Here is a 25,432-nt window from a genome sequence, read left to right on the forward strand (position 1 = left end):
AAATCTGTCTTAGGATCCGTTTTTTAAACCCTAAGAAGCCGATACCCTGGGCTAGAAGAAGAGCCCAAAAAGGCGCTTTTTCTTCTCCAATTCTATTTAACAACTATGCTGTTGATCACCAAGAACAGTCTACATTTTCTAGCATTTTTAATGATATCGAAGCTTCTCTTGTGTCATTTGCTAATGATATCCTTAGTATCAGATGAACTACTGAACGACTTTCAAAGTTTTTTCAAACCTGCAAGATGAACACCTAATTTTGGTATTAAATTAAACACTGAAAAGTGTTGGAACGCTTCGAACTGGGAGAAGCCAGGAGGAACGACACGAGGAATTGGGAGTTCCTCGTTTTCAACTGGCGTGCAAGCAGCTCCGTCCCATTTGTGACTGCGACTCTAGGTCCCTCTATGGCTCGGCCAGTTATAGGTATCTCCTATCTTGGCCTCACTATCTGTTCAACTCTCTCTCTCTCATATTCGACAATTTCTGATGAGCCATTCTGGCTCATTCTGGCATCTTCCCAATATTCTGTGGGTTGTCCCTTTTTGGGAAATTTTTACCTAGTCCAATATGAGAAAAATCAGCTCATATTTCTTCAGGTTCGCTAAACATCTACTTTAATTCCCTCTTTGGTCACGAAATTCTGGGATAGTTCTGAGGTTTGTAGTAGCTAAACCCAAGGAATCTGTATTTTTAATAAACAGGAAACACCACGCAAAGACAGCTAAGCATTAGAAATGCTTCATGTTTATTTTCGAATTATAAGTCTATACATAATGTATTTACAAATTATTTCATTGTTTGTTGTTTCTTTTAGCTCAGCGTATAATCATTTTATAATTATTTATTTTTTCTTCTTCTCTTTATTTTAGTGTTTCTCTTTCCCTCTATTGTTTGCAGTGTTACTGTAAATACATAACGAGTTTTTCCATCTCAATCTATTCAAAGCCTTCTTTTTTATACCCTCCTAGGAAGTTCCCGTTTCCTTCAAATATTTCTTTACGAAATCCTCCCACCTCAACCGCCGACGACCTGCTTTCCGTTTAGCCCTAGGCATTTCGCCAAGAAGGATAATCTTCGGCAATCTATCATCCTTCATCAGTCTAACGTGCCCTAGCCATCTAAACCTTTCTCTCATTATAGCCTTGGAAAGCGGGATTGAACCACGCTTTTCATACAGCCTACTGTCTGAAATATAAAGCCCCTGTATTTTCATAAAGCCTACGGTCAGTCAGCCGAATACCCAGAACAATCCGTAGGCTATTTCTCTTAAAAAATTCTAGCAAATCTTCACCTGCTTTTTGGAACACCCATGGTTAAGAGCCATGCTTGACAATTGTCATCACTGTAGCTTATAATCTTCCAATCTTGGTTTGCACACTTATCTTCCTATTCTCCCCAACTATTTTAACAGTCAAAAAACGCCCAGATGCTTAGCTATTCTATTTTTAACATGTTCACTGCTTAAATCTTCTTTACTAATAATAAAACCAAATAACTAATAATAAAACCAAAACTTGGTTTTTTGGTTTTTACTAAAACTTGGTTTTTACTAATAATAAAACCAAAACCAAATAAATAAAAAACCAAGGTAAGTGACGCTGTCCACCTGATAAATGGTTTTGTTACCCAACGGCAACGTTTCTTCTTCACTTATTCCTAGCCTTAGTGACTTAGTCTTCTTAACATATATTTTAAAACCTTTTATAGCTTTAGTTTTCTCCATCCTACGGCCTACATCCCTGACATGATTGGTTCTTTCGCGAGAAACACTAAGCCAGTAAAAAGAATGAAAAGTTTTTAGTCAAAGAATTTGTTTTATTGTAAACAAGGCCGTATCTAGGGACGGGGTATGGAGTTGGAACCCCCTCTAAAAACAAAAGGGAATAATCCAATAAAATTATTAAACATAATAAATAAAAAAGGGCAATAACCCCTACGAAATGTTCACCCGAATCGTGAAAATGTAACAAAAATGCGTATAAACAAATTGTTGGTGTTTTTTTTTTAGTTTTTTGTAAAAACTTTAGTTTGTTAAAATTTTATAGTAAAATATAACATTTTATATTTTAAAACTTTACTAATAATACTACCAAGGTAAGTAACGCTGTCCACCTGATAAATGGTTTTGTTGCCCAACGGCAACGTTTCTTCTTCACTTATTCCTAGCCTTAGTGACTTAGTCTTCTTAACATTTATTTTAAAACCTATTATAGCACCCGGAACTCGCAAGACTTCTATTGATTTTGCTCACACTTTCATCCAGGACGCTTAAATCTTTCAAAATGTTCTGCCCACCTCTCTTCAACTTTTTCCTTATCACTTATTGTGATCCCGTTTCTATCTTTAACTGGGACGAGTCCGGATTGACTACTCTCTCTGAATTTATTTACATGCCAGTACAATATTTTACTATTATGTTAACAATATTTTACTACTGGCAATTTTATCCATGGCACCCACTTTACATCTCCGTAATTCCTATTTTAAAGCTTTCTCCACTTTCTTCGCATTCCTTTTGTTTTCATATGATCTATCATTGATATAATTCTTCTACAAGCCCCTTCTCCTCTTTTAAACATAAAGTTCCTTCACTAATATTCCTAGCTGTTGTCCTGGCTTTTTCCCGAGGACACCATGAGCAGCTTCAATAATTGTTTTGCTGAAGTTATTCCACCATCTTCTACACTGTCAAATTTTAAACTCTCCAGTTCAGTATTCGGCTGTTCCTGGAAAGTTTCTCTCAAATTCTCATCCCAGAGTCTACCAACATCATAACTTCCCAAGAGGTAGTTATCCTTCCGAAAGTTCGGCTTTAAATTTACCCTAGACACTACCAGATGGTGGTCTTTACTTTTAACATCAATAACAGTACTCCTATATACCCTAGTATATTTTACTGAACCTGCCAGTCTTCGGTTTACAATAACATAACCAATACTATTTACTACCTTAACATCACGTGAATACATTAACTTTTGGGCCATTATGTGACCTAACACCGTATTGGATAGAACTAGATTGTTATACCTACAAAATTGCAACAATTTGAAGCCATTGCTGTTTTCTTTTCCTACACCAAATTTACCTAGGTTAGGATACCATCTATCCCTGTTTCTACAGACCTGGACGCTAAAATCTACAAATAAAAACACCATTTTCTATATGAGACTCTGTCTATTTGCTCCTGTAACTGTAAGTAAAATTCATCTGAGTCACTAGTATCACCATCAGTCAGTTCTAGAGGGCATATGCTATAACTGACATCCTGAGGGTTTTAGTCATAAAATAGGCGATTAGTATTCAATAGTCAATGCCCTCCCAGTCTAAACAAGACTTAGAGGCTTCCTTATTTATCATGATCCCTATTCCCTGTCTATGTACCCCATCGTTTCTGCCTGAGTAAGGAAATTCTACATCACCCAATTTCATGCTACCTACCTCTGAGATAATGAGTTTCTAAAACTCCTAGTAAGTCGAGTTCGAATCGTCTGAATTCGTCAGTCAAAATGTCGATATAATAGTCATTTTTAACCTTGTAACATTCCAAGTTCCAATTTTCCAATTCCTTAAATCACTAAAATTATTTTGGTCAGAGGAAAAGCAATAGTCCCGGATACTAGTGCAGGATGGGGACCAACACAACTTCCCAAGTCTACACCGAAGCGCTTAAGCCGGCTTAGAACTGGACAGCAAGAAGTCCCTGGGACCTCCAGTAGAATAGAGGCTTTGTGCAATCCTGGGCCCACCTTGATCACAACTTTTTTTTCAGCACTTGGCGATGCTCTTTTATCAACAAGGGTCGAAATTCTACAGAGATAGTCTCAAGTTCATCACCTCCGACTCATTATAAATTCGTGCCTACAAATAATTTGGTACTACGGGGAGGCTACCAATAGTAGATAAATTAGCTAGGATGAGATTTTTAGCCCGAAAACGGCCACCAAAACAGACCGTACCGAGAAAAAATATTCATTAATGAAAATCTTTTGCGAATGCTGTGTCGTTTACTCGGCTATAATTTCTCGAGGGGCATAACTCCTCAAGTGAGAATAGAATTGACCGCAAGATCCCCAGTCTTACTGGTACGCCGAAAGGGTCGAGGCAGCCCTTTGCAGAGGTTGGTGTCCATAGATCTGAATCTTACACCCTGTCGCATTTATTACTTACTTGATTTATTACTTACCTTGGTTATTGCTTGAGTATTTACTCATTCGGTCCGTTTAAGACCGTTGCATAACCTTTTGTTCTATTATATCTTATTCTGTCTTACAATACAAGAACAGAATTAGAATAAAACCAAATTTACACTTACAATTTCACATCTTTTTACAAAGTTCTTGCAAGGCATGCACCTGTGTTAGTGGATTTCATACGACTAGGAGCCAAACATTTAGAGAATTCAAAAAAGTTGCAGAAATCTAAGGTTTTTTAACTTTTCTTTCATAGCATCGAAGTTCTAAATAGACAATGCTAAAACGGAGTCTTAAACAAAATATAAAACGCTTAAATGAGCAGAAAAGTCCTTTATTTCAAAACGCCGAATCAAATATTATTATTTCGATCTCGGCTGAACCGACAATAAGGCTTCAGATAGCCCATAGGAAAATAGAGTTATACATTGGAGTGGATGGGACGCCACCCCCGACCAATCAGACAACTGAGAACTGCTTCTAATACCGACAATGAAATATTTATGTCACAATACTCGAAAACCATTTGACTATTCCTGAACACTGAACGATTGCCATAATCACATACACAGAGATGACTTACTTTAGGATTTCAATAAAAATCTAATAGACCTTTTCTGGTTTTGATCAGTTGATCAGTTTTCTGAGACCTGCTTCTAATACCGACAATGAAATATTTAGGTCACAATATTCAAAAGCCATTTAACTTTTCCAGAACACAGGAAAATCTATCGCAATAATCAAATACGCAGAAATGAGTTACTCTGAGATTTCAATAAAAAATCTAATAGATGTTTTCTGGCTATAATCGGTTGATCCATTTTCTGAATTTCTGTATATAATGCGAAAGAGAGAGAGAGAGAGAGAGAGAGAGAGAGAGAGAGAGAGAGAGAGAGAGAGAGAGAGAGAGAGAGAGAGAGAGAGAGAGAGAGAGAGAGAGAGAGAGAGAGAGAGAGAGAGAAAGAACGAAGAAAATGATAAATTCAACAAACACGATGATAGGACAAAAATATCTCAAAGGTCATAACCATGTAGTAAAAAAATGAGCCCCTTACCTTTTCGGTAATAATCATATGAACGCACCGCTGTCCTGTCAGAGGCAGAGTACACTCATCTAGTATTTTATGAGCACCTCCTTTAGCTGTATGTTCCATAGCAACAACGACCTTTGTTCCTGGAGCTGCAACTAAATCCATAGCTCCACCCATTCCTTTCACCAGCTTTCCCTAAAGAAATAGTTTTATTGTAAGGATGGGTGCAAAGGACTAAGGGTTACAGAGGGCCAGGACGTAATGACTGCTCTAAGTGTTTCGACTTGTGTGGCCCGCTAATTATTAAAGCGATCAAGGCGCTAGATAATCACGAATAGCCAGGGGAAGATAGCTTTCGTTTTTCCAAAATTAAACAGAAGAAAAAAAAGGAAATGGTGGTCCTTAAACTCTCTGTTTGACAAGAGGTGAGTAATATCAAAGACTAGTGAACTAATGGTTAGTCTAATATTTGATAGACAAAAAACACCACATACTATGTAGGTATCATATTCACATTACATTTCTGTTTTCAGTAATATATTTAACTGTCCCCCCTAACCCCATAAAACACCACAGATGTGTATAGTAGAATGGTTTGCTTTAAGAATACCCGACTATTTATGGACCTACCAGTCAAAACAAATACTGGACACCCTATTAAAGGGACTTCTAGGTTATTAAAAATACATATTGGGTCACACTGTTCAAGCCATTAAGAGGGAATAGGGGGCAAATCATCAAATCATCAAGACATGGGTACAAAATTCTCCTCTCCTGTGAGGGGGGGGGGAATATTCTTTTAGAACAGGGCACTACGTATCTAAGGAGTTGTCGTAGAAACTTCGAAAAGGGCTCATTTGATTGAAAAATTAGAAGGGCTTGTGCCCTTTTTAATTCTCAAAAGTGATTAGAGGGCAACCAACACTTCTTCGACAGACGTGACTATGATGCGGTTCGGGCATTAATTAATATTTCAATTGTTCGTCGTCTTCTATTATGGCAAATTCACTTCTTTCTAGTCATTTAAACCATATCTCCGTTGACCTGTACTGAATTTTTTTTTAAAGACTCCTATTAAAAGACATTGTTCAAAGATATTCGGGATATTTTAAAATTTTGGAGGAGCCCTGGCCTCAAGCCCCACCCATAAGTAAATACTCTAAGTGTACACAAGCAAAAAATGACTAAGGAAATTAATCCATGTTAAACCACTAAATGCTTTATTACATACCCTATTATCCCTGGTGTTACCCTATTTTCAAGGCTGGGTTGAGCGAGAGCTTTTCACTCAGTTGAACAAGAGATGGACAAGAAGAGGAGAAAATTTTGAAAGATTTTTCATTTCTCACTTTTTATCGGAGGTGTTCAGGACATAGCTTAAATCACATAAAAATAGCTTCTTTAAGTTCCTAGAAGTCCCAAGAGTGACAAATCGGCAAGACCGCAAGGATGGTTTGTGCCTTAGGATTTGGGTTTGTGGGGGGTAGGGTTTAATTTTAGTCACCCAAACAGAGTTTGTTTTTCAAAGTTGGTGATTTGAATGTATATCTTCCTTTTCCTTTATTAGCTGAAAGTGACAAACGGCTGAATTTAAATCCAGGGCATATTTACCTTCTCCCCGAATTTTCATTGGTAACCACTGTTAGCCTATAATTATCCAGACTGCCTTACAACCAATTGCTCTTTGAGGTCTAACGACCCTTTTCGCATGAATTATTGTGTCTCAGTTAGCAGCCCAGAAGACTACTTCTTTTGATTTACCGCACTGGGTTTTCTCGAATTTCAGTCCAACACGACCAATTCCTCACCAAGCTTGAGAGAACTAGACCCTGTTATTCTCGTAGGTATTTCAGTCAAAGAAGCCGAGTTTCAAGTAATTTCAAGTAATAATATAAAATATCTTTACGCAGGGACAACTATCCTGTTCCACAAAACCTAATATCTGCGGCCTAGATCTAGAATCTACAATCAGGCATATTACATTAAAACGCAGGTTTTCATCTCCCAAAACAAATTGTAACAGATTAGGGTATGATTAAGGCTCCCATTTCTCCTGCCCACCACGTCCGCTCCAAGAAGTATCGCCTTCCTCCGATCAAGATCAGAAAGAGCTAGATTTTTAATTGGATACTAGATTCCTCATATTGTAAATAAACTTAATTTAGTTGAAATATCCCCAAGTCTCAAGAGCCGATTTTCTGTGAAAAATATATTTCAAAGATAGTTCTTTGTCTGGACGTTGGGATTGATGAATAATAGATTTCAGTATTAATGTTATTGTGGAGCTCTCGCCCTGGGGTGGCCCCCTCTTTTATCTCTCACCTTATATGTATTTTTCTTTTCTTTTTTGTGTTACTCCGGCATTTTTTTTATCTTTGCTTTATGGCCGACAAATCGAGCCCTGCTCCCCTTCGTCAAGTTTAGAAAATTATTTATTATGCAATTTGGTCAATAAAAGATCTTGTCTTGTCTTGTCTCAATAATTCCTTACGATAAAGATTCTTCTCTTTTTCCAACCTCGAAAAAAAAAAATAACTTCATAAATTCTCCCATAATAATGACCTTCCTGATAATCAATTAACCTAGATCGTGTTCACTTATTACCTGATTATCAGAATCCCCCGTAGACTATGCCTACAAATTCTCCTTAATTACGAGCCCAACAGTGTAATTTTTTAAGAAACTGTTCCTAAACTTTGCCCAGATCACCAAAACTGAATCATACCACCAAAAGTGGCATGATTTTTAATTTCGTGGTAATTTGGGTAGTCAATATAGGTGATTTCAAAGGCTAAACTAGGCTACACCGTCATAAACAAGGGTAATGAATAGCTGCCATCACTCTGAAGTATCTTAGGAGAGCAACAGTAGCTGAAAGTAGAAAGGTACAGCAATAGGATTATAGGCTAAACTCGTAGCCTAAAACCTCGAAAACCCGTAAACCCTTGCAGCCTTAAAATCTAAGAAAGTGGGGTACGAAATACAGCTGCCACCATTATTTGAGCAGTAGATGTCACTGAGGCGCACACTACGATCCAAATGAAAACACATATAGAAATTGTACCTGCAGACTACTTTTATACCCTAATATCATCTGGGGAAAACCCAACTCAGACCCGGTTTAAACCAAGCTGCTAATACCTCAAACTAGTATAGTTTAACAATTACCTAGGTCACACCTGGAGCTAATTTGGAGAAGGTGCGCAGTACAAAGGAATGGGAGGTATACTTATAGGCACAACGAATTTAATATACAATGTCGTATTTAAGGGTACCTCTTCGTTAAGGTATACAAAATTCAAATTCGGAGGTTAATACTCACAAATAAATATGTCAAATATAGATCTCAGTGCTTCAACACTAGTTTGTAACGAGGGAAAAGAAAAACCCAATAATACAATTGAAGAGCTAACTTGTTAATTTAAGGTCAAAGAAGGTCTTAAAGGTCATTAATGTTGATTTAGGGTCATAAAAAATTGCCAAAATATTATTTTCCAAATTTTCACTGTAGGATGAAACACTTTGGCGTTCTTACCAATAGGGGATGAGCGATACTACTTCTACTACTAACAAGTCTCCGCAGCACCAAGCGGCCTGAGGCTAACATAGCTACGCATGCTCCTCCTCCATCCCAATTTATTGGGATGAGCGATAGATGCAATCTAACCACCTCGCCAAAAAAAATCTACGACTTTTCCTCCCCCAGCCCCTTCAGAACTAAACCCTTCCAGACGATGCAAAAAATCTGTCTGAGGAAGAGAATATTACATAGTCAGGTGCGGTTTTCAAACCATAGCTAATTAGCTAGTGAATAAACTCGTTAATTACTATGTCTAACTCGTTAACAAAGTTAATGTAACTATACAATCAATTGAGAAACGGTAACTTATTCTCTCTGTTGGTCATGTTCAGTACATATATTCCAAGAATGTATAGTGGATGAAGCTGTTATCTATTTGGATAATGATTTTTTTTGCAAAAGCATATTTCGCATAGAGCAGATGAGGAGAATTATCGAGATGACGGGATAACGAGTTAATGAGAATTGCGAATCGAAGAACTGGACTGCGAGACTATCTCTCGTTAATTATTGGCACTATCTTAATTAAAAAATCTTATTAAAAAATCTTAATTAAAAAATTAAAATTCTAATTTTAATTAAATTAAATTAGAATTAAAATTCTAATCTTAATTAAAAAAGCCATTACTTACTGGGATCATCCAGTTAGCCAGGTTACCATACTGGGATACCTGCATTGCACCAAGAATTGTCAGGTCAACATGTCCACCTCGGATCATAGCGAAACTTTCATCACTTGAAAAATACGAGGCACCAGGTATAACGGTAACCTAAAAAATATCTTCTCTTAAAGAGCATCCGAAAACTAATTCTCAACTGAGCCACTAAGAAGTAAATTCAATTTACATTTGAAAAAGACATAATATAAAATAGTTAAAGAGATTGAAAAAGATACCAGTAAAATAGTTCAAAAAAAAACAAAAAAAAAAAAAAAACGAGCTGCTAGGTAGATCAGGCATTTAAAAAATATTTGTTGCTATAGATATTACACAGTTCAGTTACCCAGAAGTCATGCCATCTATATATGTCCTTAAAAAAGGAGCCACCAGATAAAACTGCCACCTAAAACAATGTTACTGTTGGAATCATAAAAATAATAATTCACAATTCAGCCACCCACCTGTGTATTACATCTACTGATTAAATTACATTAAACTGATCACATCTATAAAATAAACTGAGGCACCAGATCTAACGGACTTAAAAAAAGTCACGAAAAATTCAAAAATGATCTACTTCAAAGCCAAAGTAAAAAGTTCTCCATATGGAGAAAAAACAATTAAGATAGACTCGCGGAGGAAATCTTTGATAGCAGGAACTTTGGTAGCATATACAGTTAATATTTAAATCTGATGTCGGGTTTGACAGGAAAAAAAAGTCACAAAAAATTTAGCAACAGAGCAGTAACCCGTCACTGATGATTAGAAAGAAGCTGCATGATGGTAAACAAGGTATATAAAGGATTACTAATTGCCAGTATGGTATGTTACTCCAAAGATATTTAATAGATTTGAGGGAGGAGGTTCATTAATGTTGAACCTTTTGGGATTATTTGGTTTTGGTTTCCTTATCAATTATCAATACTCTTCCATTTTTTCAGCTAAAGACATGTTTTATTCAAGTAGAAAAAAAAAATTAAGAAAGGACATGTATGCGTTGAAAAGTTTCTCTGTCCAAAATATGAGAAATTAAATATAAAGACAAAAAAAGGAAATAAATTATATGATGAATAAAGTCGAACTGAAATCAAAAGGAATAAAATGAAATCGTCCGGCTGATGATCGCCATTTCTTTCCATTATCTGAAAAAAAAAACGTTCCTAGAGCTAAAAATTTCGCTATTCTTCCGTAGCGTGCATATTTTTCTATGGGTGGGGCAGGGGGATCAAAACGCAGCAAATTTCACAACATCATTTTTTAGAAGAGGGAGCATTCAAAGTAGTATCTTCTGTACGTTGGTTTCCTATGCAATGGTCCCCTCAAACCACATACTACTTACGGTTTCTTTTCCTGCATTGATCAAATCCGGATCTACTTCTGCTTTAGTTGGAAAAGGTCCAAGTCCCAGGACTCCGTTTTCTGACTGGAGAACAACATTCATTCCAGGGGGAATGTAATTGCTAGCTAGCATTGGCATACCGATTCCCAAGTTTGCTAAAATAAAATTAAAAATAATTAGCAAGAGCTATATGTGTGTCTTAGAACTAAATGTTTATTATTACTAGAAAATAGGAGGAGGTTGAGTAACCTGAAGCCGATACACACGTAGCCCCATATATCTTATTTTCAATCAAAGCTAAATGTTAGAGAGGAAAATTTTCAAAATCGAATCCATTTAGACGTTCAATGTTGTTTGAAAGTAGCAGCTACTAAATATTTTGCTCGCCTTCCTTAGCAGCGTAATTAGAAAGCAAGTTTCTTGCTAGGATTCTTCAAATTTGATTGGGCTCCGTTTTTGAAATGGTATTTAGCCACAAAATCTGCATTCTTAATCCATCCAAATGTAAAGATGAAGAGCAATCAGAATGTAAATTACAGACACTGCATTTGAAATAAGCAGCTGATAAATACTCCGCCCCCGCTTCCATGTCTAGCAGCAACATGCCATTAACCCTCAAATTTAAGATTAATTGGTATTGTTCTGGGCAACCGGCTGACTGACCATATTCCAAACAGTACGAAAAGTGTGGTTCAATACCGCTTTCTAGGATTATAATGAAAGAAAGGTTGAGATGGTTAGGGCACCTTTTGCGGATGAAGAATGACAGATTGCCGAAGATTGTTCTTTTCGGCCAACCGCCCAGGGCTAAACAGAAAGCAGGTCGTCCTCGGTTGGGGTGTGGGATGTCATAAAGAAAGATTTAAATGAAATGGGAACTTCCTGGGAGGGTGTAAAGAGGGAGGCTTTGAATAGATTGGGATGGAGGAGGAGCGTGCGTAGCTGTGTTGGCCTCAGGCAGCTTGGTGCTGCCGTGAGTTGTTACTAGAAGTAGTATAAAAGATTTTCACAGATATCTCATTTGTCAATAACAACCCAATATAAAAGCGTGCCGGAATCCAAAGCATCTATAGTGGCAGAATATGAAACTAGTAGCCGTTAAACGCGTAGTTTGACTTGTGCAACGTTATGACGTAAACTCTTTGCATTTAATTTGCTCCATTTTTAAATGATATTTTATCACACTTCCTCGCTTTCCAAACAAATCTAAACCTAATTGCGTGGGAATCTTAGAACTATAGCATCTACAATGTTACCACAACTTATACATCTTGAACATTTCAAAAATCATCATTAAGAAGCTTGTAAGTCACTACTGTTTCTTATACATGTTCTTTTTACAGCAATATGTGGTACAATTTTATTGTCTAAGATTATGTTTTAGAAATTCGATGCTGTATTTTAATTTCACGACCATAATAAACAAACACAGAGTGTTTTTGACTTTCAGATAGAAAATAAAATTTTGTATAAAAAAATTAATTTTTGTATAAAAATTTAAAGATAAAAATAAGCATATTGTATAAAAATTTTTCGAGCCTCGAGAAATGGGCAGCTAAAAAGAAACTATGAAATTGTAGCTACACTATTTTATGTTTATGTATGTTTTTATATATGTTCATGAATGTTTATGTTATGTATGTTGTTTTTACAGGCTTTTGTGCTACTACTATTAACATCTCACTGCAGCACCAGGCCAACTGAGGCCAACATAGCAACACACACTTATCCTCCGACTAAATCTATTCAAAGCCTACCTCTTTAGACCTTCCCGGGAAGTCGCCATTTCCCTTAAATGTTTCCTTACGACCTCCTCCAATCCCATTCTGGGACGACCTACTTTTCGTTTGACCCCAGACGGTTGACGGACAAGTACGATATTGACAAGACGATATTAAGAAGTTGACGGACAAGGCAATCTAGGGAATCGAATCAACGTTTCAGTTGCTGGGATTTTCAGTTGCTGGGATTTTCAGTTGCTGGGATTTTTTACAGTGACATGTAGCAAGCTTGTCGCCAAACCTTGCTGTGGCACGGATCGAACCAAGGTCTCCGTGTCCCCAAGGAAAGTATCTACCCACTGTACTACAGCAAGCGCTCACATTATTTACCTGTCATTCTTCATTCGCAGAACATGACCTAACCATCTCAACCTTTCTCTCATTATAGCTCTAGAAAGTGGGGCTAAATCACATTTTTCGTACAGCTTACAGTTTGAGGTACGATCGGTTAGTCAATTACCCAAAATGTTACATCTCTACAGCAGGAGTCCCTTAATTTATTTTATGTGTTGAAATGCACTAGAAAGATGAGAAGTGCACACAAAATCTTGACATTTAGGATGACATGGGCCCAAAAGTATCCAGTATACTATCCTGTATATCAAGTTAGGGGGCATCGGCGTATCCTGTATACTCGTTTTTTTTTATACTTTTTGTAGCTGGTCTTTTGTACTATGTTCCTTTCAGTTGAAGATCTTGAGCATTGGATGCTATTTGCCAAACTACACTTATTTGAAATAAATTGTTTAGTACCCAGCAATACACTAAAGCATAAAAGTAGAATGTAAAATTTTAATTTGTATGTGACATTCCTTTGATTCTAGCATATAAGGTACTATTACTTGCAATTTTTTAGAAAAGGTTCGATAAATGATAATATCCTTCAAAATTAGATTGATTAATGATTTAAAATTGATTAATTAAATTACGCTATTACAAGCGTTTTTTTTTTAACACGAAAACTGTCCAAAATTAGGAAACAGACAATGACCTATACCAGCCACTTGAAGCTATAAATTCTATAACTTATTTAACTCCAGTTGGTTGCTCTGATTGGTTGCATTTTTAATATCCTTCCTCTTTCTTTCTTCTAATGACAGAAAAAGCTATGTTTTCAAAAGTAATGAAAGAAAGTAAAAACAACTTTTTTAAAAAATAAAAGTAAAGAGCAAAAGTAAACTTAAATGAGGAAACTTAAATAAGCCAACAAAGTATGTTTAAAGTAAACATAAATAGTATGCAAAGCGACTTTTTATAAGACATTTTTACATTCAAAATACGATTCCTTCTTTATGCATATATTTGAATTTGAAAACCAAAAATGTACAAAGAGTTAAAAAATGATTTGCTTTTCTTTTGAGAAAAATGTGTTGAACCCCCAAAAATTATTAAATAGTACTTTGAGGTCGTGTATAATTTTATACATTTTCATAGGTATTTTCAAAGACCCCAATGCCTTTCCATGACGTACAAATAGACAGCGAAAACAATAAAAAAATCCCTGGATATTTCGGTCACATACACAGTGAGCTTTTTGTATTCTTCTTTTTATCTAGCCTACTCTCTTTTATTTTTCTTTGATTTTCTACTCTTTTGTTATTTTTCTTTGAATCCATGAATAAGGCACTTCAACTCGGTCGATAATTTACATATCCCTTTCTGCTGAAATCATACGATATTTCTATGCTAATAACAATTTATACATAAATTTAAAGCTGCTAAATTTATTCATTTGAAATCAGCATATAATTAATTTCCTTTTAATCATAAGTTTTTTATCTAAATTCTACCTTTCTTAGATTCAGCTGATATTGACAAGGATGATTATTACGTACTGTTAATTACCGTGAACAATTTAAAAAGGGGAGTGTGTGTTCGAGGATGGGGGGGGGGGGTTCAAAACAATAAAATGCATTCTCTTAGACCATAGATCTCTAGGGAAGGTCCTAAGGACCTCCCTGCTTATCTTACTCCTAGTTAAAATAGCTTTAGCTGCTGTAAAATCAGGCACCAAGCATTATTGCCTGTTAGTTGACAGATCTTTGAGAGTAAAAAAAAGAAGAAAAACACAAAACAAGAAAAGAATAACAATACAATTAAACAAAGATAAAACAAAGACAAAACAAAGGCTTATTATTGTAATGTATTTAGTAAAACCACAGAGTTTTATAAAAGGGACTGAACTTTTCTTAAGGAATTGAACTTTTATCCAATACTGTAAAATAAATACTGAGTTTTATGTGGAATATTTAATATAAATTTCAATTGAATTTTTAAATATTCAAGATAAATAATTGAATAAATAAATGAATAATATCAAAATGAAGAACTAAATAAAAAATCACAAAGGAAATAACTATTTTCTTTCATCATTCTACAATAAGCTACAACAATAAGCAGCAATGTCCAATTTGAAGGAAAGGAACGCGCGAAGAGGACGTAAAGATGGAACAAGATACAATCAAAAGATCCCAATGTCTTGGGAGTTTAGAAAATTTTAACCTGACACTTCATTTTTTGAAGTTGAAAGCCCCCTCCCTCTAACTTGAAAAAACTTTATAAAAGGGTAATTTATCAAGTTAATGGCTATCAGAAATATCAATAAAGGCTCACTCAAACTGTTCCCTAGAAACTGGCTTTAGGCTATTGTTTTGCGGTTTTGGGCTGGACATTAACGTAGGGGTTATGCAGGGGTAATGATGTACGCTTTATTTTTTTTTAAGTTAAAAACCCTCCCCCCTCTAACTTGAAAAATTTTTAAAAGGGCGATTCATCAAGCTAATGGCTATCAGAAATATCAATAAAGGCTCACTCAAACTGTTCCCTAGCAATTTATGTTTAGCCTGTTTTGGCCGTTTTGGGCTGGACAATAACGTAGGAGTAATGACGTAGGTTTTGGCGTTGTTTTTCAGCCTTTTGTTCTGTACAACAACGTAGGGGTAATAACGTAGATTTTTTGCTGTTTTTGGCGTTGATTTTGGGAAATTTTGTACTGGGCAATAACGTAGGGGTAAGCACTCATTCAAGAGCTAATTGTTGTAGTATAAATAAGGGAAATAGGAAATCTTTTATGATTTTTTTTTAATTCTTCATTTTATTACTAAAATGAATTTCATGTATTTCATAATACATGAAAAATTATATGAAATATACATACAAATTAATATAAAATATCTAATTTAAACACAAAATTCACAATATATAATTAAATATCTTAAATTAGTTATTTAATCTATATTTTTTATTTAAATTCTCCATAAACCATTTAGAGCCCAAAACTAGTATGAGGATATATGCAATTTTACCTTCCAAATTGAATATACCTGAATATGATCGCGTGCTTGTCCATTTGAGCACCACCATTAGACCCATTATTTATGCTCCTGCCAAACACCATATTGTTGGGTAATGACTACCATAATATTTTTTACCAAAATACACCCCCAAATCCCTTTTTAATACCCAATCTTATGTATTATACCAGACACACTCAATAAGTGACGTAAGGCTAATCAAAATGAAGTATACCTTAACATGATGAAAATATAATACTTTAGTTTATATAATAATATAATTTGGGCTATATATTTGCACAATAGGGGGGGGGGGGAGTACGTAACCTAGCTTAACTTAACCTAACCTTACCCCAACCCCCCTAAGGTGCAAATATATACCTCAAATTATACAAGCCCAATGCATTCTGTCACCCGTTATTTGTCTTTGTGGCTATGAAACCGGTTTTCATAGATCGTACATTCAGCAACTTTCTCGACTGTGTTTGGTATAATACATAAGTACCAAATTTCAAATATAAGGCCAAGTCTGGCTCCTAATAAGGATTACATATCCCCTCCACCCCCCACCGCAAACCATAACCATCGACAAACGATCTGAATACGTTCTTTGCCCTTTCTCCAAGTACAATAACGAATAAAAAGGTCTCAATCTAAGAAGCTAACTAAGATACTTGTAAAGAAAAAGCTTGATTCTCGTAATTTATAGCATGTAACACAGTCGACCACGCCCCACCTGTTAGGTATTTTGGTATTTAATGTCTATGTTATTTTCATCGTTTAAATAAGCCTTCGATAGCTCAGTTGGTAGAGCGGTGGACTGTAGAGGTTAAATTGTCATCCATAGGTCGCTGGTTCAAATCCGGCTCGAAGGATTTTTGCCCTTTTAATAGTCCTTTGACACTTTTATCTATTTTACTCTCTCAGTTATTTTTCTTTGAACCATAAATAAGGTATCTACTCTATCGATAATATTCGATAGAATATTACCAGCATTTGCTGAATTGTCAATTTTGCAAAAAAAAAAAGTTGAATTGTCAATTTTGAAAAAAAAAAAATGTTGAATTGTCAATTTTGTAAAAAAAAACATGACAATACCAGAATAACACAACGACTGAAATTTACCAGGAAGTACTAAATTTCCCAGGGAGTGAAGGGGTATACTATCAGAAGCTTTGTTTTTGCCAAGATTTACGTCAGAATATTTTCTAATTACAGCCCATTTTTAATGTTCCATTATTCCCAGAGCTTTTCATAGCCCCTAGGCCTAGATTTGACAATTTCCATCGTAAAAATCTAATTTGGTTCTAGTTTATTTTGATTTCAAATCTTCAAAACAACATTTGGAACCAGATCGCTCCAGTAGGCCTACTCTAATCACCTGCAGAATCTTAATGGCCTGCTTCTACCTTAGTTGTATATTTCTCTTGCATTCCAAATTTAGAACTTGGTTAAGAAATCAAATTTCAAACCCTTAGTGAAGTTTAGGAAAAAAAAATGTCTAAGTTTAATCTGGTATGTCTCTTACGCCCCTCAGTCTTCGAAAGTGCAGAATTTAGTTTTTCGATCATTTTGTAGCAGCGGTTTCTCCCGCCACTGAAATGGTTATTTAATAGGATTTGATATAATATTTGAATGAAAGAGTAGATTAGAAAATGATAAATAATTTCTGAGACTACACTGCTTTTCCATTTACGAAAAATTAAGCAAAGAGTGTTGAGTTGACCTTAATTTTTTATTCTTTATACATTTTTTTTTGTGTTTTAGTTTTCGTGTTTTTTGTGCTATGTCTTAAGTTTTTTCTCTCTTCTTTTTTGTCGTTTGTAAATTTTTTTTCCGTTGAGAAAGGCTCCCTGACGTGGGGCCGAAATATTCGGAGTATTTTTATTTTTTTTTAGTTAAAATGTAGTTTTTATATTTTATTTTTTGTTCACTGCTTTATGGAAATTAAACCCGTTTTCTCTTTGCTTAATTTTTCGTAGAAAATGATGTTACGTTTCCACGGCCGTTTCGTCCATTTCGCTTTTGGTGTTGTTACGTGGTAGAGCTATCAAAAGCACAAGTGAAATTACTGAGCGGTAATATGAAAGTATAAAAATGTTCATACCGAACATCCCGTCTTTAAACTCTAAAGCAGCTCGTCTTACAATTTTCTCTCGCATCAATTTGGCAGGCGTAGAGCTCGCAACAGATTTGCCCAACTCTTTTTTTAATGTCAGCCTCTGAAAAATAAAATATATTAATTGATGATATATTTTATTTATATATTAATAAGATAATTATTTGTGATATTTGTAAGATAAACCCCTATCACCCAAGAAGAGAAGTTAGGTTAATCTTAATAAAATAACCCTAAGTATGATAAAATATAATACTTTAGAAACAAAATTGGGCTATATATTTGCACATTAGGGCGGGGGGGGGGGCTTTGAAGTACAGCGGGTCTGCATGCAAAATGTGTTAGCTACAATTATTCTGATATTATGAAGTAAGAATTCTTCTCTGACTTCACACTGTCCGAATACTTTACCCCCGCCCCCCGTAGCCCAAATTATATATTTCTCACCTATTCTGTTACTTCTCTTTGTCTTTTCTCATGCTAAGTTGAAAGAAACTAGCGAAAGAAACCGGTTTACAGTGCGTCAATGCATGAAAAGCTTGAGCGGTAGGGGGTATACTATGCAAGTACCTAATTGTTAATTGATATTAGTCTTTTAAGGTTTATCCAAATCATCCTTTGAAAGCCGGCTTTCTTTAATCGTCAAGTAGTTTTTTAAGTTTTTTTTCCTTTAAAAAGATCTAAATCTAAAAAATGCATTCTGTTTTTTTTTCTATACCAAACTAAAATCAAATTTGAACAAAAATAAAGTCATTAAATTCAAAAGAAAGGGGGTGGCTTTTGGTAATTTTTCTTGTTTTTTTTTATTTGTAGGTGCTCTTTATAGAGTCGTCCTAGCGGAGTGGCTAACGCTCTAGACTTGAAATCTTAAGGTCAGGGGTTCGAGTCCTGCTAAATAGAACACATATACAATATAAAATAGCGTGTTAACCTTTACCGTACAAAAGCATTTTATTTTCATCGCAGTGTCATAGAGTGATTAAGAAGTAATTAATCAATTATAATTCATTGAAGATAATTGCTTCAAAAAACGGCTGCTAGCGTAGAAGTTACGCCAGGGCTCCTAGGAGTGATTTATAAGTAAATAGCTGTAGTGATTAATTATTTTATTACCTAATTATTTAAGTCAAAATATTTGAATTAACTAGTACTTCCACTTCATTTAATGTTCAAAAGGAAAGTACATTAGATCCTGACGAATTATCGTGATAAAATAAACTACTACTACTACCACTACTAATAAGTCACCGCAGCACCAAGCCACCTGAGGCCGACACAGCTACGCACGCTCCTCCTCCATCCCAATCTATTCAATACTTCCCTCCAGAAGGCTTACACCCTCTCAGGAAGTTCTCATTTCCTTTAAATCTTTATTTATGACATCTTCCCACTCCAGACGAAGACGTTAAAAAGACTATCGTATAGGCATTTTGACTGACGAATTCAGACGATTCAAACTAGACGAAAATTAGGCGATATAGAATTTGTAGGCAGGCAGGAAGGATGGGGTACATAGACAGGGAGTAGGGCTCATGGTGAATAAGGAAGTTGCTAAGTTTTGTTTAGGCTGGGAAAACATTAATAATAGAATACTAATTACTCATTTTATGAAAGTTCATGGTACCAATTATAGTAGTATATGCCCCTGTTGAACCGACTGACGTATATACTAAGAACTCATATGAATTTTACTTACGGTTACAGGAGCAAATAGACAGGACACCACGTAGAAATATGGCGTTTTTACTCGGAGATTTTAACGCCCAGGTTAGTAGAAATAGTGATAGATGGTATACTAGCCTAGGTAAAGTTGGCGTAGGTAAAAAAACGGTGAAAATCTTTGGTGATAATGACATTATCAAAATAATTGGCACCAAGCCGACTTCTAGCTAATTACTGTGGCATCAAATATGCTGAAATAAAAAAAAAAATGAATCCACTATCTATATTAATACTAGCAGCCAATCACTAATCTATGACATGTGCTATTCAACTAGCCATAACTTTCTTGTACAAAATTTTGGCGAATTTTAGTCAGATATTTTGCTTCAAATCGTAACTCTAGTTCCCTCCCATCGATACTAAAGGGCATTTCGCTACCCTAAATAATCTGTGTATTCTGCAGAGATAATTTTGAACTTATCTTTCATTCGGTTGAAGAATCAGTAAGCGGCACCAATTCATAAAAATGCAGTTGAGCGGGCAGGAACAATTTCATTTTTTAATGAAGATGCCAAAAAGGCATATTTTAATTTTTAAGGGCTCAATTACCAGCCACCCAACCAAATGACGCCCTTTGATTCACTATGTTTAAGCTTCAATGTTGAACTTGGGCGAAATAATTGTACTAAATTTCTACCTTAAATGATCGAGCAGGACTCATAAACTAATGTCAAATCCAGGTTGAAGTTCTGATTGTTTATCTTCAAATACCTTGCAAAAATTTATTGGGGTAGCTTCTCCCGTTTTCGAAATTCTTTTTTCAGTCTTTATTAATCATTGGATGCTTCCTGATTCTTCAATAGCAGTTACTGTCTTCCCTATACAGAAAAACAGCCTGTATGATTCTGATAATACAGATAATTTTCGTCCTGTGGCCTTTTTCCTACATCAGGCAAAAAAGGCAACATTGGTGCATATTGTTTACACACAAGGTTTCTTATTTGGAAAAGCGGGTATTTTTGGTCTATCTTTCAAAAGAGGCTCAGGGTATTTTCAAGAAATGTTAAGGTGAACGACGGGCAAAATCAAATTATGCACTGTGTTTTTTTCTCGTCCTGTGGCCTTTTTCATGACTAATTAAATATCTGGGGTCAAGGTTTTTACTCCCCCCCTACGGAAAGCAACACGAGCAGAAAATCCCCCCCCCCGCGGAAAATTCCCCCAAACGCAAAACCAGCCAAAGAGAAAATATAAAATTGATATATGTCGATCAGATGTCCTAAGGGGTAACAAAAAGACCAGATATTAAAAACAGTTTTAAGAGAGGGTCTCCAATCACTTTTGACCCACAAAAAGGGACAAAGAATCTAGATTTCCTATCGAATGAGCATCTTCCGAAGTTTCTACAACCATGAGAGGGAGGCTGGGGCTGAGGAAAGAGCAGCCGTCCTCCTTTACAGAATTAAGTTTTGCTCACTTTGGGGTTTAATATTACTCCTTACATCCATAATAACAGCGTAAACCAAAAATGTTCCCGGAAATCAAGTAGGATTGCATTTCAGTTTCTACCTCTACCAGCACCATCTGCCCCTTCCTTAGAGCTAATTCTGCATTTATCTGAAAACACAATGAGAGTTAAGATGTTTTTGCATTAAAATGCATGCTTTGAGCCATTTGCCACCATCCCTAACTATTATATCTTTGACTAATTTGAACAACATGACAATTACAAAATTTTGACCAGTTTCTACAACCATGAGGCGGGTGTGGGGATGAGGAAGGGACATTCCCCCTCCTATATGTAATAAATTCTGTTCATTTTGGGGTTTAATGTTACTCTTTACTTTCATAATAACAGCGTAAACCAGAAAAATTCCCAGAAATCAAGAGGGACTAAATATAAATTTCTACCTCCCACTCATCCCCCCGCCCCTTCCTAAGAACTAATTCTGTATTTACCTGAAGGCTGAATGAACAGTGGATACGTTTGTCGACTTTAAAAAAACGTAATAAAAATTAATGCCGTTCAGGATGACAAGACCCCCAACAGCCCTTAGGGAAAAGGCTGTGCATTTTGCAATTTGTCCATTGATTACAGATAGTATTTGTTATTTGGAAACATATTTTTTTAGATCTCTAGTCCTTCGTCTTTAAGTCGAAACTGATTGGAAACCAACCAACCGCTGTCCTAAAACTATTTTTAATAAATGGTACTTTTGTTACCCCTTAGAACATCTGACAGACATTTTGAGGTACCTAACTTATACTTCCTCTTTGGCAGGACAATTTTGCGTATTGGGGTATTTTCCATAAGGGGTATTATTGAGGGAAGGGGAGGGGAGAATTTTACAAGTGGGCAGATTTTCCACGGGGAGGATTTTGCATCTGGGCAGATTTTCAACGGGGAAGATTTTTCGTGGGGTGGGGGTATTTTCCACGGGGGAGGGGGGATTTCCTGGGAAAGAGGGTAAACACCGGTTCCCGAATATCTTCACAACGTTTTTTGTTCAGCTCATTATTCAACCGTAGTTCAACTTATTATTTATATCCTTTATTTGTTACTTATATAAAGACGGCGATCTTGATACCCTTCGATGGGCGAGATTCAACTTTATCCATCTATCAATTAAATTCCACAATTTGTTAATTGTGTTTTAAGATTGAAAGATACATTGAAAATAGACAAAAAATTCACAAGAATAGGAAGATTTGTGCCATTTTTAGGTGAGTTTATATCATTCTCAGGGAAAACTAAGTAATATCAAAATTCTAGCTCTAATAACAGATAAATTTGAAAATAATTAGCACAATTTTTGACGTAATACCTTCAATTCGGTATTTTTTTCCAAGACCACACTGCCTTTCTATGGAGAACGAACAAACGTTCTAGTCAGCAGTATTTCTGGCGATGACGATCGCTGTAATGTGATCGATACATCCAGACTTTCCAATCTGTTTTTACTGTCTAAGAAATGGGCTTATCCCTATTTTAATGTTAATTTGTTTGTAATTAGCATAATGCTGTAAGTATCTCGTCCTTTTGGTGCAATTTATATCTGTAGGCATGTTGCAAAATCACAAGTTTCACACGTCCGCAAGGAACGCTGTTACTGTCATTACTCTCACTGAATAGTGATCAGTTAACTCATAAAAAAAAAAATATTTGGTGGAAATTACCAACTTCTGCAGGCAATTATTGAGCATACTGCTGATTCTCGTCTTATATTTATGCTTGATCAGGTGATGTCCAGAAAGCATTTTACGGTGAAAACCGTTCGAGGCTGTCATAAACCATAAGCCATAAACCCTGTTCAGAGGAATTATGGTGCCTCCCACTTTAATTGGGGCCCTTTTAATTTTTGTTCATAAGACAATAATGCATGTTTCATTTGAGCATCGAGATTGTTTCATCTTTTTTTTTAGCAAAGAGGGTCTTGTGTGAAACTTGTAATGAGAGGTGATTCAGATAAAACACGGTGGAGATTTAACCCCTGACCCCATTTTATTTGAAAAATATAGTAAGTAAGTAAGTTTTATTGCACTAAAAGTCCTAAGGCCGTGGCAATACAAAACAAGAAGGAAAACTCATTTTTAAATATTTTCATTTCAGAAACATTACATAACACAAACAAATAAAAACACACATCACAAAATCTACTTCTGCGCTCCATTGCCAACCTGAAAAATCGTCCTAAATTTGTACTACTTGCAAAAAATTCATCCCTTGTTACATTCACCTGCCATCTCTCATCAAACTAACACTTTTCATATACTTCACCTCTCAACTCATTCAGTTCTACACACTTATACAACACATGACCCACACTCTCATCCATACTTCCAAACATATATTTAGGCTAAGATTGCAATATAGATGCTGTAGGAATGACACCTGTTAATAGTCCGAAGATCGGATAACACCTTGGTCGTCGGTACTGGCTCAGTAGGTAAGATGTATTTGTTGTGTTTTTTTAAGTGTTTGTTTTCGCACTTAGTGTGTATTTCTTCATTTTGTATTTTTTACTTCGTTTATTGCTCTGTCTTTTCCTTTCTTTGTATGACGGGTTCTCCAATGAACAATAATGATAATAATAACAATAATAATAATAGGGTTAAAGATGAAAATATTCTGCGATTGACTACTAATCGGCATTTTTATTCTAATTATTATCTTTTTTAGTCGAAAGTAAAACAGTTCAAAATAGGGATGATACCTTTTTATTGACAGTGAAATATAAAATTATTTAACTGGATATTTCGAACACATATACAGTGTTCATCATCAGCAGTAAAACCAGAGTTTTACTGCTGATGATGAACACTGTATATGTGTTCGAAATATCCAGTTAAATAATTTTATATTTCACTGTCAATAAAAAGGTATCATCCCTATTTTGAACTGTTTTACTTTCGTCATGGAAAGGCAGTGTGGTCTTCGAAGTTATCTATATCTTTTTTAGTATTATCTTAATTATTATCTTATTTTAATTATTATTTATCATCTTATTTTTTATTTAATTATTATCTCGAGTCACAATGCAGTCTGCACAAAGTAGACCTTGAATTGCTTGAGAAAATCATATCAGTCTAAGTAGGTTAGTCGATTTCTAGAATACTAGGCCTACTGGGGGCAAAATTCTGCTTTTTTTTTAGCCTGTTCTCCATTTTAAAGCACCTGAAAAGACAATTATACAGTAGTTTTGGGTTAAGTAAAGTCGCCAAACGGTAGATTGCAATGGCACATTTCGACAACTTGATAATTTCTTAAGTTGTTTTGTGCCATTTGTTTTTGTTTCTTTTTTTGTTGATTTGCATTGCACGATGCTTGCACATCGGGAAAACGACGCTTTTTGACAACTAAGGTCCTTGTATCCGTCCTCCAGTGTGTTGTCACAGCTGGGTTACATATTACCAAGCTGAGATCAGACCCATTGCACCAGTTTTTTTTGCTGATTTGCATTGCACGATGCTTGAACATCAGGAAAACGACATTTTTTGACAACTAAGGTCCTTGTATCCGTCCTCCAGTGTGTTGTCACAGCTGGGTTACATATTACCAAGCTGAGATCAGACCCATTGCACCAGTTTTTTTTGCTGATTCGCATTGCACGATGGTTGAACATCACGAAAACGACATTTTTTTACAACTAAGGTCCTTGTATCCGTCCTCCGGTGTGTTGTCACAGCTGGGTTCGATCTCTGGGTTACATATTACCAAGCTGAGATCAGACCCGTTACACCAGTTTTTTTTGCTGATTTGCATTGCACGATGCTTGAACATCAGGAAAACGACGCTTTTTGACAACTAAGGTCCTTGTGTCCGTCCTCCGGTGTGTTGTCACAGCTGGGTTCGATCTCTGGGTTACATATTACCAAGTTGAGATCAGACCCATTGCACCAGTTTTTTTTGCTGATTTGCATTGCACGATGCTTGAACATCAGGAAAACGACATTTTTTGACAACTAAGGTCCTTGTGTTCGTCCTGCAGTGTGTTGTCACAGCTGGGTTACATATTACCAAGCTGAGATCAGACCCATTGCACCAGTTTTTTTTGCTGATTTGCATTGCACGATGCTTGAACATCAGGAAAACGACATTTTTTTACAACTAAGGTCCTTGTGTCCGTCCTCCGGTGTGTTGTCACAGCTGGGTTCGATCTCTGGGTTACATATTACCAAGCTGAGATCAGACCCATTACACCAGTTTTTTTTGCTGATTTGCATTGCACGATGCTTGAACATCAGGAAAACGACGCTTTTTGACAACTAAGGTCC

The 25,432-nt window shown here is 35.8% G+C and overlaps 1 protein-coding gene and 1 non-coding gene across 2 annotated transcripts in view; one reads left to right on the forward strand and one right to left on the reverse strand.

Moving 5' to 3' along the window:
- Positions 1-25,432, reverse strand: part of LOC136039583 (succinyl-CoA:3-ketoacid coenzyme A transferase 1, mitochondrial-like) — a 64,045-nt gene that overhangs the window by 3,918 nt on the left and 34,695 nt on the right. The window contains exons 7-10 of the mRNA XM_065723438.1: positions 17,984-18,098; positions 10,803-10,957; positions 9,437-9,574; positions 5,249-5,419 (exon numbers count right to left, since the gene is read on the reverse strand). Coding sequence (XP_065579510.1) covers positions 5,249-5,419; positions 9,437-9,574; positions 10,803-10,957; positions 17,984-18,098 — 579 coding nt within the window. The remainder of the gene's footprint in view (positions 1-5,248; positions 5,420-9,436; positions 9,575-10,802; positions 10,958-17,983; positions 18,099-25,432) is intronic.
- Positions 16,666-16,751, forward strand: Trnay-gua (transfer RNA tyrosine (anticodon GUA)). Its single transcript is given in 2 exon segments — positions 16,666-16,702; positions 16,716-16,751. It is a non-coding gene; the product is annotated as a tRNA-Tyr (tRNA).

The sequence above is a fragment of the Artemia franciscana genome, chromosome 19 (assembly GCF_032884065.1).
Source record: "Artemia franciscana chromosome 19, ASM3288406v1, whole genome shotgun sequence".
Classification (NCBI taxonomy): domain Eukaryota; kingdom Metazoa; phylum Arthropoda; class Branchiopoda; order Anostraca; family Artemiidae; genus Artemia; species Artemia franciscana.